The sequence below is a fragment of the Mixophyes fleayi genome, chromosome 6 (genome assembly GCF_038048845.1).
Source record: "Mixophyes fleayi isolate aMixFle1 chromosome 6, aMixFle1.hap1, whole genome shotgun sequence".
NCBI classification, from domain to species: Eukaryota; Metazoa; Chordata; class Amphibia; order Anura; family Limnodynastidae; genus Mixophyes; species Mixophyes fleayi.
Genome location: NC_134407.1, coordinates 10,639,225 through 10,655,803, shown reverse-complemented (window position 1 = coordinate 10,655,803; position 16,579 = coordinate 10,639,225). Strand labels below are relative to the sequence as shown.

The 16,579-nt window shown below is 38.7% G+C and overlaps 1 protein-coding gene, 1 long non-coding RNA gene and 1 gene segment (V, D, J or C); all 3 read right to left on the bottom strand.

The window, feature by feature from the left end:
- LOC142160594 (uncharacterized) overlaps positions 1 to 16,579 on the bottom strand; it is a 326,893-nt gene that overhangs the window by 297,062 nt on the left and 13,252 nt on the right. The gene's annotated exons all lie outside the window — the stretch shown is intronic.
- LOC142160669 (T-cell receptor beta chain V region C5-like) lies at positions 11,668 to 12,024 on the bottom strand. The segment is given in 1 exon segment: positions 11,668 to 12,024. A coding segment is annotated over 1 exon segment (357 nt).
- Positions 14,123 to 15,483, bottom strand: LOC142160171 (uncharacterized). The gene is made up of 2 exons (XR_012693084.1): positions 15,154 to 15,483; positions 14,123 to 14,641 (listed from the first exon to the last, which is right to left on the bottom strand). It is a non-coding gene; the product is annotated as an uncharacterized LOC142160171 (long non-coding RNA).

Below are 16,579 nucleotides of genomic sequence, written 5' to 3'. Positions count from 1 at the left end.
CTGAACTCTGCAGCTCTCTATTGTGTCTGTATTGTGTTCTTTAATAAAAATCAATTTTTCTCAAAATAAACATGTCCCCGCCACATGCATATTAGTAACAGCATTTACTGATAGTTGCAATGACATAATTTTTTCGACAGAAAGAGCAATTTGCATTATGATGGGGCTACTGATAGATTATGGTTCACATTCTTTGGTCAAGTTACCTTCAAATAAATTCTAAGATTGACTAAATTAAACACTGTTGCTAAGTTAATATTTATATTGGTCACACAGAGTTTTGTATGTGGTCTCCTTCAATACTATTATATCACACTGCACAGGACGGTCTTTCCAATCAGAAACTGGCCCGGGCCTATAACTCATCATCATCATCATCATCACCATTTATTTATATAGCGCCACTAATTCCGCAGCGCTGTACAGAGAACTCAGTCACATCAGTCCCTGCCCCATTGGAGGTTACAGTCTAAATTCCCTAACAAAGACACAGACAGACAGACAGACAGACACAGACTAGGGTCAATTTGCTAGTAGCCAATTAACCTACCAGTATGTTTTTGGAGTGTGGGAGGAAACCGGAGCACCCTATATATTGCATGTTACTAGTGACTTAGCTAACAGTGATGAAGAATATCTATGAGGTTCAACTTTTACATCAGTCACTCTTGACTTTAGGAAATGGGGGAAAAAATGCAAATTAAATGCATTATTTCTCTATTTATCCAACTGTGACGAACACAAAATCCAGCTCCAGGCATATCAGTCACATCTATCAAATTATAGTCATTTCTGCTGTTTTAAATTTAAGTTTTAAACCATTGTGAATCTCAAAGTTCTTAGAAGTCCCCGAAACAATTGTAAATAGAGCTGTGAAAGTTAATGAAAGAGAATTGTCTCCCCCTGCTGGTGGAAACAGGAAGTATCTAGCATTTATAGTTCAAGTTATACAGGAAAGGAAAGTTTTTGTCTAGCTTCTAATATGTGGTGTGCAACTGTGTACTAGATGCACAGAAGTACACAGCAGAATCCTGGACATCGGGTTTGGCTATTTTCAAGTCTGAATTCAGAATATCTGGTCTGTGCAGGTTCCACTTGTGCTTATTTTCATTATCTTCTATTTCTTGCTGACCCTCTCCTGTGGAATAAGCTAGGAGTTTCATGCCTTTTCCTTCCTTCTGCTGGTACCAAAGCATAGTTATGTAGCTCTGGTCAGTGTGCGTGCAGGGGATGACCACTTCTTCTCCAACATTACCAACTAGGAACTTTTTATTCTGAAAGACTTCTTCTCCCCAGCACAGACCTTTTAAAGAGTAAAAATAGCAACATTAATTCATTAATTTCATATTACAGAATATACTGAGATACTTTTTAATTATTTCTTATTTTCATTAATGTATTTCTTATTTTGCATCTCCCTTGAAAATGTCATTTTAAATGATTACTCTCTGTATTAATACTTTTCTAAATAGTTATAAAAAAAAAAAAAAAAAAAAAGACCCCAGCACAAATCAATTAAAATCAGTCCTGAATAATTATTTCTAATGATCTATAAGGTAAAACGATTACTCTACATCAATCTTTGTGAAAATAAATAAATAAATAAACTCCTTAATGAATTCTGAAAGATTTTCGGGAGATTTCTAGTCTATATTGCGACTTTCTGTAAAAAAAATCCTGTTGCTCTCAAATATATCTTGTTTAATAAACAAGGCATCCAATTAATTTAAGTAGAGGATACATTAACTGTAAAGCTGTCAGTTTAAAGAACCATTTGTACTTTAAGAAGTATGTTTTAATATTATTTCTGTTGAAGAACAATAGTGATTTTTTGAATATACAATCACAGAATAAAATAAACAGGTAATGGAATTTAGTGATGATAATACAGAGTACGGTATCTCTATTAATGTAGTTTCCATGTAAGTATAATTCTCTGCCAGCCTAGTCTTAATTTTCTTTGACCTACTGGGGATTTAGTTCTTACACAGAAGAAGGTTTTGGACCAGGAAAAGTTTCAGATGTCTCCTCATTGCAAGTTCTTGTAGAAGAATTTAGATGTTTCACTGGTAAAGTCCCCTGACTTTCTCTGTCTTGTCGTCTGGTTTCCTGTCGCCTGGTTTCCTGTTTCACGTCTTACCCAGGAAATGTCTGCTGTTTTGTTCCTTCATCTTATACAGCAGATGTTACCTGACAGCAATATACTTTCATAGGCAAACCGAGGGGGGGGGGGGAGGGGTCCTAGTGCCTGGAAACCCCCCTCCAAGCCTGGGGCAGTTTATTATTTTGCACATACAGAAAATACTGGCTGCTTTTTCATGTAGCACACAAATACTTGATAACTTTGCATTTACACTGAAATTTAAAGTTGACCTAGGACATGCTCTACCCCAACTATAAACCTGTCCCCATATTTTAAATTTACCTCCCCCTCCAATGCAACATGGTTTTGCTGAGGTGCAAAGTTACTCAATTTTTGCTTTGCTTTCCTTAATGACTCAGGCCGCTAGTTTCACTTTGTTCGGGCTCAGTTTTCTTCAAAAAGCTAGGTGGAAAAATTATTTCTACATTTTTTTTATATAACACAAGGTTTGTTTTCTAATGTATTATTGTTAGATTTTGAAATATACATTTTCAGCACATTTCTCATTTTGTAAATTTTTTTTCTGGTTCCAACAATATTTTCACATGTTTTCCTTCTGGATAAACTCTTTTTTCGAACTTTCTCTACAAAAATTTGACTTGGCATTCAAAATTATCTTCCAAAGTGCAATTTCTTTTCTTCACTCAAGGCCTATTATGTCCACTTTCATAGTGTAAAAAAATTGTTATAATCCACCTATTTCCCGTAATTTGTGGACATGATTTGTGGGTCCAACATGGAGAGGGAAAGTTCACCCCGTGCTAAAAATATGATTGAATTTAAGATTTCAATCATTTGTATTTAAAAAGGTGACACATTCTAGTGCTGAAACATGACCCCCATCCCAAATGACACATGAATAATTAATGTAATGGCCAGAGAACACTAGATTCACACAATAGGGCCCATCCCAAATATGACTGCTCAAATTCACCCATGTATAATTAGCTTAGCTAGGGGTAAACTTAGCGCCCATGGCTGTTCCCACCACCTGGAAATAATAATGTGGATTAATATGTTGTGTTAAAGTATTTGAATGTAGTTTAAATTCACTCTGCCAAATACTACCAGACAACTTTATTTTGGAAGAGACTGGAACTGTCCTCCATTCCAGCTATCATCAGTAGAATATGGGTAATATACAGAATGGAGTATATAACCAGTTTATTATATAATACCCTGAATGCCATCACAGTCATGTGGATATCGCATTTTAAGGCCTAAACAACAACAATAAATGCTCCAATGACAACATCTAAGTACAATTAAAATATTTAGACATTCCCTTTATTACCAATTAAGTAAACACAAGCAGGACGATTCCCACATACACCCCATTTATTCCCTACTTCCCTTGTTACCTTTCATGAGGAATATAACACTTTCCCGTATGTATTAAATAAGTCAATTTGTGTCTATACCGATTTGGAAATCGGTTATGTTAAACTATTGAGGAAATCCATTGCACTGTCCAGTAAAATATAGAGACGACGGCCCCCTGCTTTGATACAATACGGCATTTTTAGTTAAGAAACACCCATGCATTCCAGAGTGGAGAGCATCTCTTTACTCTGTAGACTCAGGAGGCCCCACATTATTTTATTCAGAACAATGTCAGTCTCTAATTGTACAGTACTGGGGAACAGTTTACATGTGACTTACACATTTCAGCCGCATATCTGGTCTAATTTTTAATTTATTGTGATCTACACATTAAATTAATCAGAGAAAATAAGAGCGAGAGATGAGAGAGTGAGTGAGAGAGAGAGAGAGAGAGACCGTTAGAAAAAGAAAAGGAGAGACATATAGGGGGAATTCAATTAGCCTTGATGTTACTTTGAACATTGAATTCCCCCATTAAAGTGGAGGAATCGAATGCACAAGCGGTCCTGCCCAATAAAATACAGTGGCACTGGGCCATCGGCTTTGAATATCCCTACTAGGTGAACCCAACCACACCTCCGTAGAACTGAGTACATGTGTGTTCCATAACAGAGTTTGAATGCCATGGGAAATATATCTTGCCAGGGTCAATCAGAAGTGGATGGTTCCAAGCCAGTATCGTGCCTAGGACTGCATGTGGTCTTAATCTGGCTCTGACCACTACAAAATATAGTATATTTAGAGTACATGTATTGTAGATGTGACTGTCATTAAAGCAGACCTAATTGTAAACCTTTATCAGAAAAAACAATACGACTGCACAGTTATATTAAAGCACCAGTTTATACTTTCAGGAAATAAATGATAGCTTAAAGTGGGATTCAGATAAGTAGAATATTGTTTAATAGAGTGAAGACATTTAGTTAAGCAGAGACATAAAGACTATATCAATATAGTGCTTTTAGACAGTTTGGACAGCAAGCTCGAGACAGCAAGTTCAAGCTCCAAAGGTGACTGGGCCGAAGTGGGCACTGAGAGGCAGGATAGTGCAATCTGTCAGAAGATAGATAACAGAGAGGCGAGATGGGAATAATATTTCTTAGTTATTTTATTGCTAAACACAGGATAATTTTAGGAAGCAAATAGTTGTTACCTTATATTTGTGATATCTTTATTGAGAAATACACGCATGAAACACAGTAGTAGTTATACTTTGATGAATATTAGATTAATTATAAGAAAATATACTCACTAACCCTTTATCAGACAAAAACAATGATATTTTGTGTGTATATTAAAGCAGCCTGCACTTTACAGAAATAAAATATAGCTTATCCTGTGATTCAGAGTAGTGAAAAATTAATAAGTAGAAAAGGGAGAATTAGTCAATAGATTTAGTTAAGCTGAGATGTAAAGGCTATGCCAGAGAAGGTCAGGAGCTTAGTCCTGTTATGTGCGTATCGTCGCTAACCAATAACGATTGTCGAACCTCGATTTGTGTTTCCAAAGCACAAAGATTTATTCGCAATAAGTGGAAAAATATGCTCAAGCGAAGTAATAGTAAATACAGCCGTTACTTATCGCAGGCGCTCTGGATCCAGTGCAGTCATTCAATCCTGAAGTCTGGGGACAAGAAGTCTGCACTCTGGATCACAAGCTGCTGCTTATATACACAATCAAATACAGTGATACAATGAAGATGGTATAGCTTGCATCTATTGGTCCGGGTCTCAGGAATGTCCAAGGGGTCGTCAATCATTGGCTGGTTCATCCCAAGGAATCCAAAGGAGGGGGTCATCTCTGCAGGGGGTATGCTCTGCTCTTCCCGCCAGGATTCCTTAGTCTTAAGTAGTTCATAATTCCTTATCATTCATAACTTGCGTATGCACTCTGCGATTCCCTCGCAGAGTGAACCAAACAGTAGGATATGTAACAAGGTTCATTATGATACCACTCATGATGTTATTCCTTTAACCTATTCTGTGTATTTCACTAATATGCATGTAACTCTGATATAACATATAAATACTACTATATTTCGACATAACTGACTATGTGTTGCAATTACCATTAATGTGTACTATTTTATAAGTATGTGTGTTTGTGCGAATGTATGGTAAAAGACCAATTACTGTTGCTGCCACGTGTAGTGGATGCGTACGCCCTTTCACGCTGTAGCGTGCCCTTGTACGTCGTAGCGTACCGTACGCATCTTTTCAGACAAAGACAACCAAGTTTGCTAGACTTTAATTGAAATGACTTTATCCAATTTACTGACTTCGACAGTCCATAGGAGAGGGATAAGTATAAGGGAAGAGACAACAATAAGGGTAGAGCGAGGAGGGGAAGGATAATGTAGACAATGTACAGGAAGGTGGTGCTGAGGACAAGTGCACACACCAGCGGCCAACTCAAGCCTTGGGCATTTCTAAGGTATGTGTTCTTTGGCCGTATCATTTGCACCAGCTACAGGACAGGTGTAAGTGCTGATTGATAGTGATGATGGACGTGTATTGCCATTTGGAGGTTCGTGGGTACCTCTTGGTGAGTTAGCTCTCAATTTAAAAACACATGTATGTATAGGCCAAAAATAGGGACTCTCATTGTTTAGAGTTAGGACCACCCTATTAGCAGAAGCCTTCCCTTCCCTTGTTTCCGTTCCTCCATTTTCTCTTTCACCTCTCTCTACCTTTGGACTGGCAATGTCTTCTCTGGAGACAAAAAGGCTGACGCTGGTGCCACTCAGTCTGAGAGTACCACGATTATTTTTACCGGCACTGACTTTGTGGCAATCAGAAAAAAAGACATTACATTTCTATAAAAAAAACCCTGACAATTTCCCCTCTTCGCACTGCATATGAGCACAAAATGTAACTGAATTAGCTGTGAGAAATGCTGTATTGGTAATGTTACAGAGTTATACTATGTACATGAAGCTGTTTCCTCTATTGACTGAATGACATTTAGTGCCAGGTGTTACATTGGTTTTAGTGTCTGTGTATACTGGCAGCACAGAAATACACAGCATCATCCTCCGTGGCTGCAGGTTTCAGGGTGAGCAGAGAATTGTGAGTGTCGTTTCTTTTCAGGCTCCAAGTCTTACTATAATCGTTCTCCATCGTTTGATCATTAGCTGATGTGGACAAAACCATCAGCTTCAGCCCTTCTCCCGGCTTCTGTTGGTACCAGTACATGTTATAGTAGCTGGAATCACTCTGATAACATCGGATCTCTGCAGTATCTCCCAGCTGTACTATCAGCAGCTTCTTCTCCTGTGTGACCGACACTCCCCAGCACTGACCTGTGGGACAGAGGAGCACAAGGGAGGTCTAAGGTGAGAGCGTTTCACCAGGAAGGATTTCAGTTTTATCTCCTGTACAGTTATATGTCATCTACATTGCTGGGTTCTTCTGCATCATCATGGCTAGAATGTAGATAATGCTGAATTTGATAAATGTGTATATGTATTTTTTTACCTTTAAATATGTCATTGTACAACTACCAAAGGATAACATGTTGCATTTACTTGTAGATTAACATATTGTTGATAAATTACAAACTTGGTTTCTGAAGGGTTAAACTTACATAGGATACAGTTCAGGACCAATAGACACATCTTCATTTTACGACAATTCATGTCTTTAGCTCTCCTACAAGAAGAGTAACAATTAGTGGTTAGTAATTAGTGAGTGACTATATATCTCATTCTACAGCTCTATATGGAGAGCTCTAATGTGCAAGATAATTATAACTCACAGTCTGGAACACCTTCTTTTCTTTTGATTGCTGTCTGCTCATTTCTAGTTGGTTAGTTCAGATCATGTGACTCACATCAAATGTCCTCAATCAGGAAACACGTTTCACAAGTTATCCACTTCCCATTGCTGACCAGATGATCCTATCCTACACTGATGAGGCTCAAGATGGCTCCATCTGCAGGTGGATGGTCTGTGTAATGATGTAGACACTCAGGGCTAGATTTACTAAGCTGCGGGTTTGAAAAATTGGGGATGTTGCCTATAGCAACCAATCAAATTCTAGCTATCATTTTGTAGAAGGTACTAAATAAATGAAAGCTAGAATCTGATTGGTTGCTATAGGCAACATCCCCACTTTTTCAAACCCGCAGCTTAGTAAATCTAGCCCTCAGTGTTTCAAGCATTAAGTCACACGGCTGTTATGTAAATGGAAGCCCCCTTCTCCTGCTTGGCAGCTTTATTTCTATAACAATATTCAGTAAATAGTCAGGGTTTATTAGATCGTTCAGCTATCCCGCAGGATTGCTGAAGAGGATGGTACCGTGAGATTGGACACCGACATCAACCACCTGTTAACTTATAAGAAAGAGCGACTTATACAACAGAGAAAATTACTGTAGCTGTCACTCATCATTTCTGAATGTTTTCTATTATTATTATTATTATTATTATTATTATTATTATTATTATTATTTAAGGGATCTTCTATGCTTTAACGTGATTAACCATTCAGCTGCCTTGGCCCCCATATAGGATGATTTGCTGCTTCACTTCTATATTATATATAACTATAAATCTCCCACTAATTAACAATAGTATAAGTGACATTTGTGGACTACATCACAAACCTATACACCAAAAATATAATCGTCTTCATTTATAGTGTGATTATTGTTTTTGTCACTCAAAGTTAGCAATTAGCAAAAAAAATGATAACTCATTTCTAAATGATTCTGTGATTAAGATTTTTGCAATGTTATAGAGTTATACTATGTACATGAAGCTGTTGTTTCTGTAGAATGAATGACATTTAGTGCCAGGTGTTACATTGGTTTTAGTGTCTGTGTGTACTACTGGCTGCACAGAAATACACAGCATCATCCTCCGTGGCTGCAGCTTTAAGTGTGAGCAGAGAATTGTAAGTGTCGTTTCTTTTCAGGGTCCATGTGTTACTATAATCTTTCTCCATCGTTTCACTATTAGCTCCCGTTGAGTAGACCATAAGCTTCATCCCTTCTCCCGGCTTCTGTTGGTACCAGAACATGCTGAGATAGGTGGATTCACTCTGATAACATGGGATCTCTGCAGTTCCTCCCAGCTTTACTATCACCAGCTTCTTATCCTGTGTGACCGACACTCCCCAGCACTGACCTGTGGGACAGAGGAGCACAAGGGAGGTCTAAGGTGGGAACGTTACACCTGGAGGGATTCTAGTTTTACCTCCTGTAGGGTTAAGTGTCAGCTGCCTCGCTGGGTATTTTGTTTTGCCTTCTTCTGGATCAACACAGATAAAACTTAGATAATGTTTGACTTGATGAATGTATATCTATTTTTCTACTTTTTGATATATGTAGCTGTACAACTGCTAAATAATACACAAAGATATCTAGATTAATATACAGGTGTTAAATCTACATAGGAATTCTCAAAAGTCAAACTTACATATGATACAGCTGAAGACCAACAGGACAGTCGGATATGTCTTCATTTTACAATAATTTATGTTTTTAGCTCTTCCAAAAGAACATTAAGTAATAAATTAGTGAGAGACCATATATCACATACTACTGCTCTATGTGGAGATCTCTGACATGTAAGATAACTATAACTAATAGTCTTGGCACCCTCTATACTTTTGTTTTCAGCTCAGTTCTGGTTGGTTGGTTCATGTCATGTGACTCACATCAAATGTCCTCACTCAGGAAATGCATTTCTTCATCCTCTTCCCATCCGTGTATTAACTGTCATTTTTTTTTAGAATCGTGACAGCAACATCTAGGGTTAAATGTATCAAGCTGAGAGTTATCCGGCGAGTTTGAAAAGTGGAGATGTTGCCTATAGCAACCAATCAGATTCTAGCTGTCATTTTGTAGAATGTACTAAATAAATGATAGCTAGAATCTGATTGGTTTTTCAAACCCGCCAGAAAACTCTCAGCTTGATACATTTACCCCCTAGTGTTAATTAATTCCATAGTTATTTAGGTTATATAAATACATATGCTCATTAAGTTTAAGCTTTTATAGTCAAATCCCAAAATGATAGTGGGCAGCACAGTGGCTTAGTGGTTAGCACCTCTGCCTCACAGCACTGGGTTCATGAGTTCAATTCCCGACCATGGCCTTATCTGTGTGAAGTTTGTATATTCTCCCTGTGTTTGCATAGGTATTCTCCAGTTTCCTCCCACACTCCAAAAACATACTTGTAGGTTAATTGGCTGCTATCAAATTGACCCTAGTCTGTGTGTGTATGTTAGGGAATTTAGACTGTAAGCTCCAATGGGGCAGAGACTGATGCGAGTGAGTTCTCTGTACAGCGCTGCGGAATTAGTGGCGCTATATAAATATATGACGATGATGATAACATGGAATGCCTATACAGCCCAGGGTTTTTTTAATAAGGGCGCTGAAAAGGCATTTGACTGGGGCTCAGGTGGTATTAGACTTCACAGAAAAGTATGTAGTTTGGGAGAGGTCCTATATTATCTACTATTTGAACCCCCAGGTGTCCTAGAAAAACAAGACATCCCTTGTATGAAAAGGGAGATTTCAATCTTTCAAGCGAGTTGCTGGTTGGTGAAGATGATCCTAAGATGTCCTATGATCCCTCTGACAGTGTAATTTGTATTTGCATTGGAAACATTAAAAGAAAATTGAGCTTGTCCTTCTCACCCTCAAGAAAATCTAATGCACTCTACTTTTGGGGTACAGTTGCAAGTTACCCCTTTTTTATGAAAGCACAACCACAAAAAATAGTAAGACGTTAGTACGTGTGACGGGTGATCTGGGTTCTGCAACTGGCTCGGTTCCCAAGTCAAGGGTGATATTGTGGGTTTTCCAGTAGTGAATGACTAGTGTGTTAACTTGACCTTGTTTTATAATATCAGAGGAAGTCAGAGGTCACCTCTGTGGATACCGATGTCCCTGGGCAAAAATCTGTGGGACATCACTTACAAACTGCAATCTATAAGCAATGTCAAAGCAATTGGACACAGGGGCAAATGCAGGATTTGTAGAGGGGGGTTTCCACACCACGCTGCCAGTGGGCGTGACCAGCATACATGGGGTGGGGCTATAATATTAGACAGTGTTTGGCTGCTCTCCAACTCTCCCCATCTCCATAATATACATGGGCAATGCTGCGTTGGCTACTGTTAGGTGCACGTAGCTCTCTGTTTTCAAGCAGAGCCGTGTGAAGCAGGGGCAGGGTCCAGCCACCTCAATTATACAGTGCCCCAGGCTTGGAGGGGGGTTTCCGGGCACTAGCAACCCCCCCCCTCCTCAGTTTGCCTATGGGACAGGACTGAATCCAATATAAATAACACAATTGCATGTAATTTTTTGTTCAGGTTTTTAATCTTTATGTGTGCAGTAAAATATATGGGTATATTTTTTGTTACTGGAAAAGAGAAAAAGAAAAAATCCAGGAATACATACTTTATAAGTGCAAACTTTCCTCTCCTTCCACATCTAGTTCATCTATTAATTAAATAGAATCATCATTAACATATTTATTGCATTGGAACCACAAATGTCATTGGTCTGAGACAAGATGAGTTATATTACATTAGTTATAGTTTATTAATTCCTAAGTACCTGTCCGTACTGTAAGTAACCTGTGTATTAATGCTGTCTTTCAGGATTAGGGACAAAAAATGGATTATTCTGTTTATTTTAGTTAATAGGCATTTTTCTCCAGCATTGTATATTGTCAAATAAAACATTTATGCAATCACTTCTTTAATATTTATATCTGTATTTATCTAATATAAAGCTTTTTTTTACAGAAAAATCTTAGTAATTATTGTTTTCTTTATGATGTCTGATGATTATATTTAGCCATAAAGTTGAATGTTTCAATTAAAATTGTGGTTCTCAAACTTACATTAATAAACACGACCAGCTGACAGTATAAAATGTTTAACTAAATCCAGTCAAATTTGCAGGCTGGTAAAACGTGAAATAATTAAAATACAATTACAACAATCATTGGTATATTCTGTGAGTATACTATTAATAAGTTAAAATGCTGGAGGAAACATTCCCTACAAACGGCACTGATGTCAGTATAGTAACCTCCTTCGTGCAAACAGTCTCGGCTCCGCTGTGTCTGTTACAGCTATGACTTGTGGGCGGAGCCTATATCCCCCAGTTCTACACAGTCTTACTCTGTCATTGTCTCACTGTGGATGCTGCAGGCACAGTAATATACAGCACTGTCTGCAGATGAGACGCTAGAAATACTTAAGATGTTTGTCTGATCACCCTCAGGCTTCATAGATATTTTCTTATCGGTGATCTCCATAACTGCTTCATCTGATTTGTATGCATAACCAATGAGAAGCAGAGCTTTCCCCCTCTCCTGACGGTACCAATATTTATAGTTGTACTTCGAATCATGGGTACAGCTCATTAACACGTTATCCAGAGGACGAGCCAGCTTGAACTTTGGGTTCTGGATAACTTCTGCAGCCAGACACACTGTCAGCAAACACAGATACATCACCAGCTTCATATTCATGTCATTAAATCACCGTTCAGAGGTAGAGGAAGTAAGGATGCACGAAATCCAGGATAACGTTTGAGATTCGGTCAGACTAATATTATTTTTGTAAGACTTAGGATGGGATGAATCTTTAGATACTCAGTCTAAACTTTTGAAAAACAATTGGTAACTCAGCTAAATGCTAAATATTAATATAAATATTAATATCATGTGACATTAAGTCACAATGTAGGAAATATTGAACACAGAAATGATTTATTCCAGAGTCTCGCTGTCCCACTCACACTGCAGCCAACACAGAGGAACGAGGAGAAGTAATATACATGTCATCTCCTAGGATTACATATCAATACTGACACGTCTCATGCCTGTACATGGGTGACACGTGTACAGGAAGCATGTGGCAGATAACTAGAACCACACATCCTGTATGACAAACATTTATACAACAGAACAATACCCAGCACATGAAGAATAGATATTTAGTTGAACTAGTATTTATAAACTTATTGTTTCTGTTATATCAATGAAAATCCAACTGATTAAGTCGAAATCATAGTTCAACATTTTAAATTTAATTATTAAATATTCATTTAATTTAACTATACAAATCCCAGACAATAAAAATTGCATTCAATATGCAGAATAAGTGGAACTGTACAATACACTTGGTGAATATAAAAAAAAAATGGTCATATTCAGGGGAGAAAAACAAATCCAGGGATTAATCATTAAAACTTTGGAAATAAGGCACCAAGCGGGCTGCTTTTATAGTTAGTAGGCCCAAGCTAACGCTTACATCACAGGACACCCATGATGCTTTGCAAAACATGAACAGTGCAAAACTATAGGAAAATATTTTTGGGCTATTTATGGTTTCCAAATTAGCTGCATAATAGAGTTTCATATATTTTTTATTATTTGGGGAAGGAGATTATAGCTCTATTATGAGTCTGAAAGCATAACAGCAGTAGCTAGGTCTATGGTTAGGAAATTCATTTTTGCTTAATGCTTTGGCCGGAATAAAATTTGGGGTAGGTTGAAATTTAGGTTGATCAATCTGTCTGGAAGAGCAAATTCACCTCTTTAATCAATTGTTTGTTTGTATTTAAAGGACACCAGGCGGCTGAGATATTGGCTATTTTTAGGGACCCTCTTATCCAGGCACCTATAGTAAGGAATCCAGTCTCTCTACTGTGGTTGGCTCAGGACCAATGTTCCCTCAGCTGAGCAATCAAGAAAGGACAGACAAAATGTTATTTAAGTGCTGCATGCTCAATCTGCAGAATTTGTTCCAGCAAGTCCAATTTTAGAATCACAGACACTCAGATCAAAAAGTGTCCAGAACAGAGATCATTATTAAAATGGGCAGCATGATGGCTTAGTGGTTAGCACTTCTGCCTTACAGCACTGGGGTACTGAGTTCAATTCCCGACCATGGACTTATCTGTAAGGAGTTTGTATGTTCTCCCCGTGTTTATGTGGGTTTCCTCCGGGTGCTCCAGTTTCCTCCCACACTCCAAAAACATACTGGTAGGTAAATTGGCTGCTAACAAATTGACCCTGTGTGTGTGTGTGTGTGTGTGTGTGTGTGTCTGTGTGTTAGGGAATTTATACTGTAAGCCCCAATGGGGCAGGCACTAATGTGTGAGAGTTCTCTGCACAGCGCTGCGGAATCACTGGCGCTATATAAATAAATGGTGATGATGATGATGAAAACTTCCCTGAGCTCAGTAAGCAGCTTTGCATGTGATATGATGAAGTGCACATTTCTCTGAACACCTGTTTTTTGCTTCATTTGAGTTATACTTTCTCAGTCTGTGGCCTGACCATTTATGATCAAGAGTTCCTAAAGAAATCTTTATGGAATCTATATAGCAGATGTAGGCAGCCTGGTCCCATCAACTGTTATAAGCTGGGACTTGTAGTTCCCAAACAGCTGGAGAGGTGGCATAAGCCTGATATAGACACAGAATGTGATAACTAAGCTGGGTGAATTGCTGACACTCTACGCTATGACCTGTAATTTCACAACCGCAAGTTGTCTAAGTCTTCTTAAGAACATATACAAGGTAAAACGTGAGCAGGATGGGACAATTTAAGGACATTGCAGAAAGTTTTACTATTTTATTGTTGAGAAGGAAAGGAAGATACGAAAGAGAAGATCCTTCCTATTTTGGAAAGTAAAAATAAAATGGAACTGCAAACACTGGTTATATAACCATCAGTTATACCACACACAGCTGACACCTCTTCCTTATAACTGCTATTCAGAAGGAGGAGCGTCATTGCCCAGATTCTGCACAGTCTCACGATCCCTTTGTCTCAGTGTGGATGCTGCTGGCACAGAAATAGACTGCGCTCTCCTGGATGGACACACTGTAAATGTTCAGGATGCTTCTCTGAGCTGTATCAGCTTCCATCGTCACCCTCTCCTTAGGGAACCCGGTCTCCATTACAGGTTCCCCTGCATTATATGAGTATCCAATTTGGGTGAATGATTTGTCCTTCTGACGGTACCAGTATTTGGTGAGGTAGGCGCTGTCACTGTGAGAGCATCTCAGGGACACGTTCTGCCCAATATGAACCAGATGGAGGACAGGTGTCTGGATGACATCTGCGGCTGGACAGGCTGTTGGGGAAAAGATCACAGGTCATTTTCGGAGTCTCTTGTGATGTATTTGCCCAATGGCTCTTGGTGTTGACCATAGACAGGTCTGAACCTCTGTATCCGTTCTTCAGCTGAGGCGACTCATCACTTTACAGTAATACCTACAGACCACTCAAAGTCATGCTTTATAGCTAAATATGTATGAAGATACCCAGCATCACTTATATTAGACATTGACCTTTCAAAGTAATGAATAAATAATTTGTTCTGGGGTCTTAATCCTGAAACCTGCCCCACTTGCTGCCCTTGATGTATATGGCAGCTGCATCAAGACTAAACACTGTACATGTAGACTGTCACATGTAAAGACCTAATGGGAAATTCCAAATGTTATTAACCGCATCACAACTAGACATCACACAGCACTAAAATTTGACCATATACTGTGTACAAATAAACACTCCAAATAGTTTCAATAAGAAATGCAAAAAGCAAAACAAACACAGAAGAGAAAAATATACAGATGTGCTCACAATTCAGCTGCAATAATGCTACAAACAAGCACAGGATGACTCCCATCTCCTACAGGTTACAGAATAATAATGCAGAGAGCAGCTGAGCTGTCTGAGTAAATGTCAGGAAGTGACATCATTGCTGGATGACATCTGTCAAGCCTCAATGTAAAACTATTAAAAGGGAACTGTATCTAATTCTGAAATTAAATAGGTATTAACTGGTACTTTGTATAGAAGAATAGAAAATGCTGAGTCATAAGTGGTACCAGTCATTCATTAGTAAAACTGACATAAAGGTAGGGATAAAAATATCAAGAAGCAAAGATTTAACAAGTCAGATGTATGAAATTTATTTCATATATAGGTGCAGTTGACAGCACAATCTTCCTGAGTCAGTGTCATAGGAGCATTGCATAATTACTCTGTGCTGTTGGAAAACCCTGCTCCTTCCAATATATAGCTCTCAGTCTGGAGGTTCCTGCTGCCTCCATTCCTCTCCACACATCATGTCACTGCCCCTGTCTCATGCAGCCACTGTCCTCACTGATACAGCACTCATTTCCTGATATACTCTGTGCTACTGGGTGACCCTGCTCCTTCCACTATATAACTCTCAGTCTGTGGCTTCCTGCTGCCTCCATTCCTCTCCTCACATCATGGCACTGCCCCTGCCACATACACTCTGCCCTTACACAATCACACAAGTGGACAGGTCACTACGTTCTACGTAATCAGTGCCGTGAGATCTCTGTGTGTCTGCAGGTTGTTTTGCCCCCACTCATTTCAAAACTGTAGACAGTCTGGAGTATGGGTAGATAAAGATTGCTACACTGGGGACACTCTGACCCTACATGTGTTCCGCAATGTATCTATTTAGCGTCAATAGTGAAACAAACTACAATTTCATCATTAAGAAAATACATTTATTATAACTTTCTTCCTATTACACTATATAGTCCAAATATAGTGTAACGATTTCATATCATATTTCAGTATTGCTGATCATTGACCTTGAGAGTTTCTAGTAAATCCCAGCATCTAGACATAAGAAACATATCCAACTTGCCAGGCAGCACAGTGGCTTAGTGGTTTGTACTTCTGTCTCTCAGCACTGGGGTCATGAGTTCAATTCCCCACCATGGCCTTATCTGTGAAGAGATTGCATGTTCTCTCCGTGTTTGCGTTGGTTTTCTCCGGGTGCTCCGGTTTCCTCCCACATTCCAAAAATATACTGGTAGGTTTATTGGCTGTTAACAAGTTGACCCTAGTCGGTGTGTGTTAGGGAATTTAGGTTGTAAGCACCAATGGGGACTGATGTGAGTACTCTCTACAGCGCTGTAGAATTAGTGGCGCTACATAAATAACTGGTGACGATTGTTAGGAACTCCTTCAGCCAGTACAGCAAAACCTGGAGTCTGCTCTGAAGTCCGGTTTTCACTGTTGC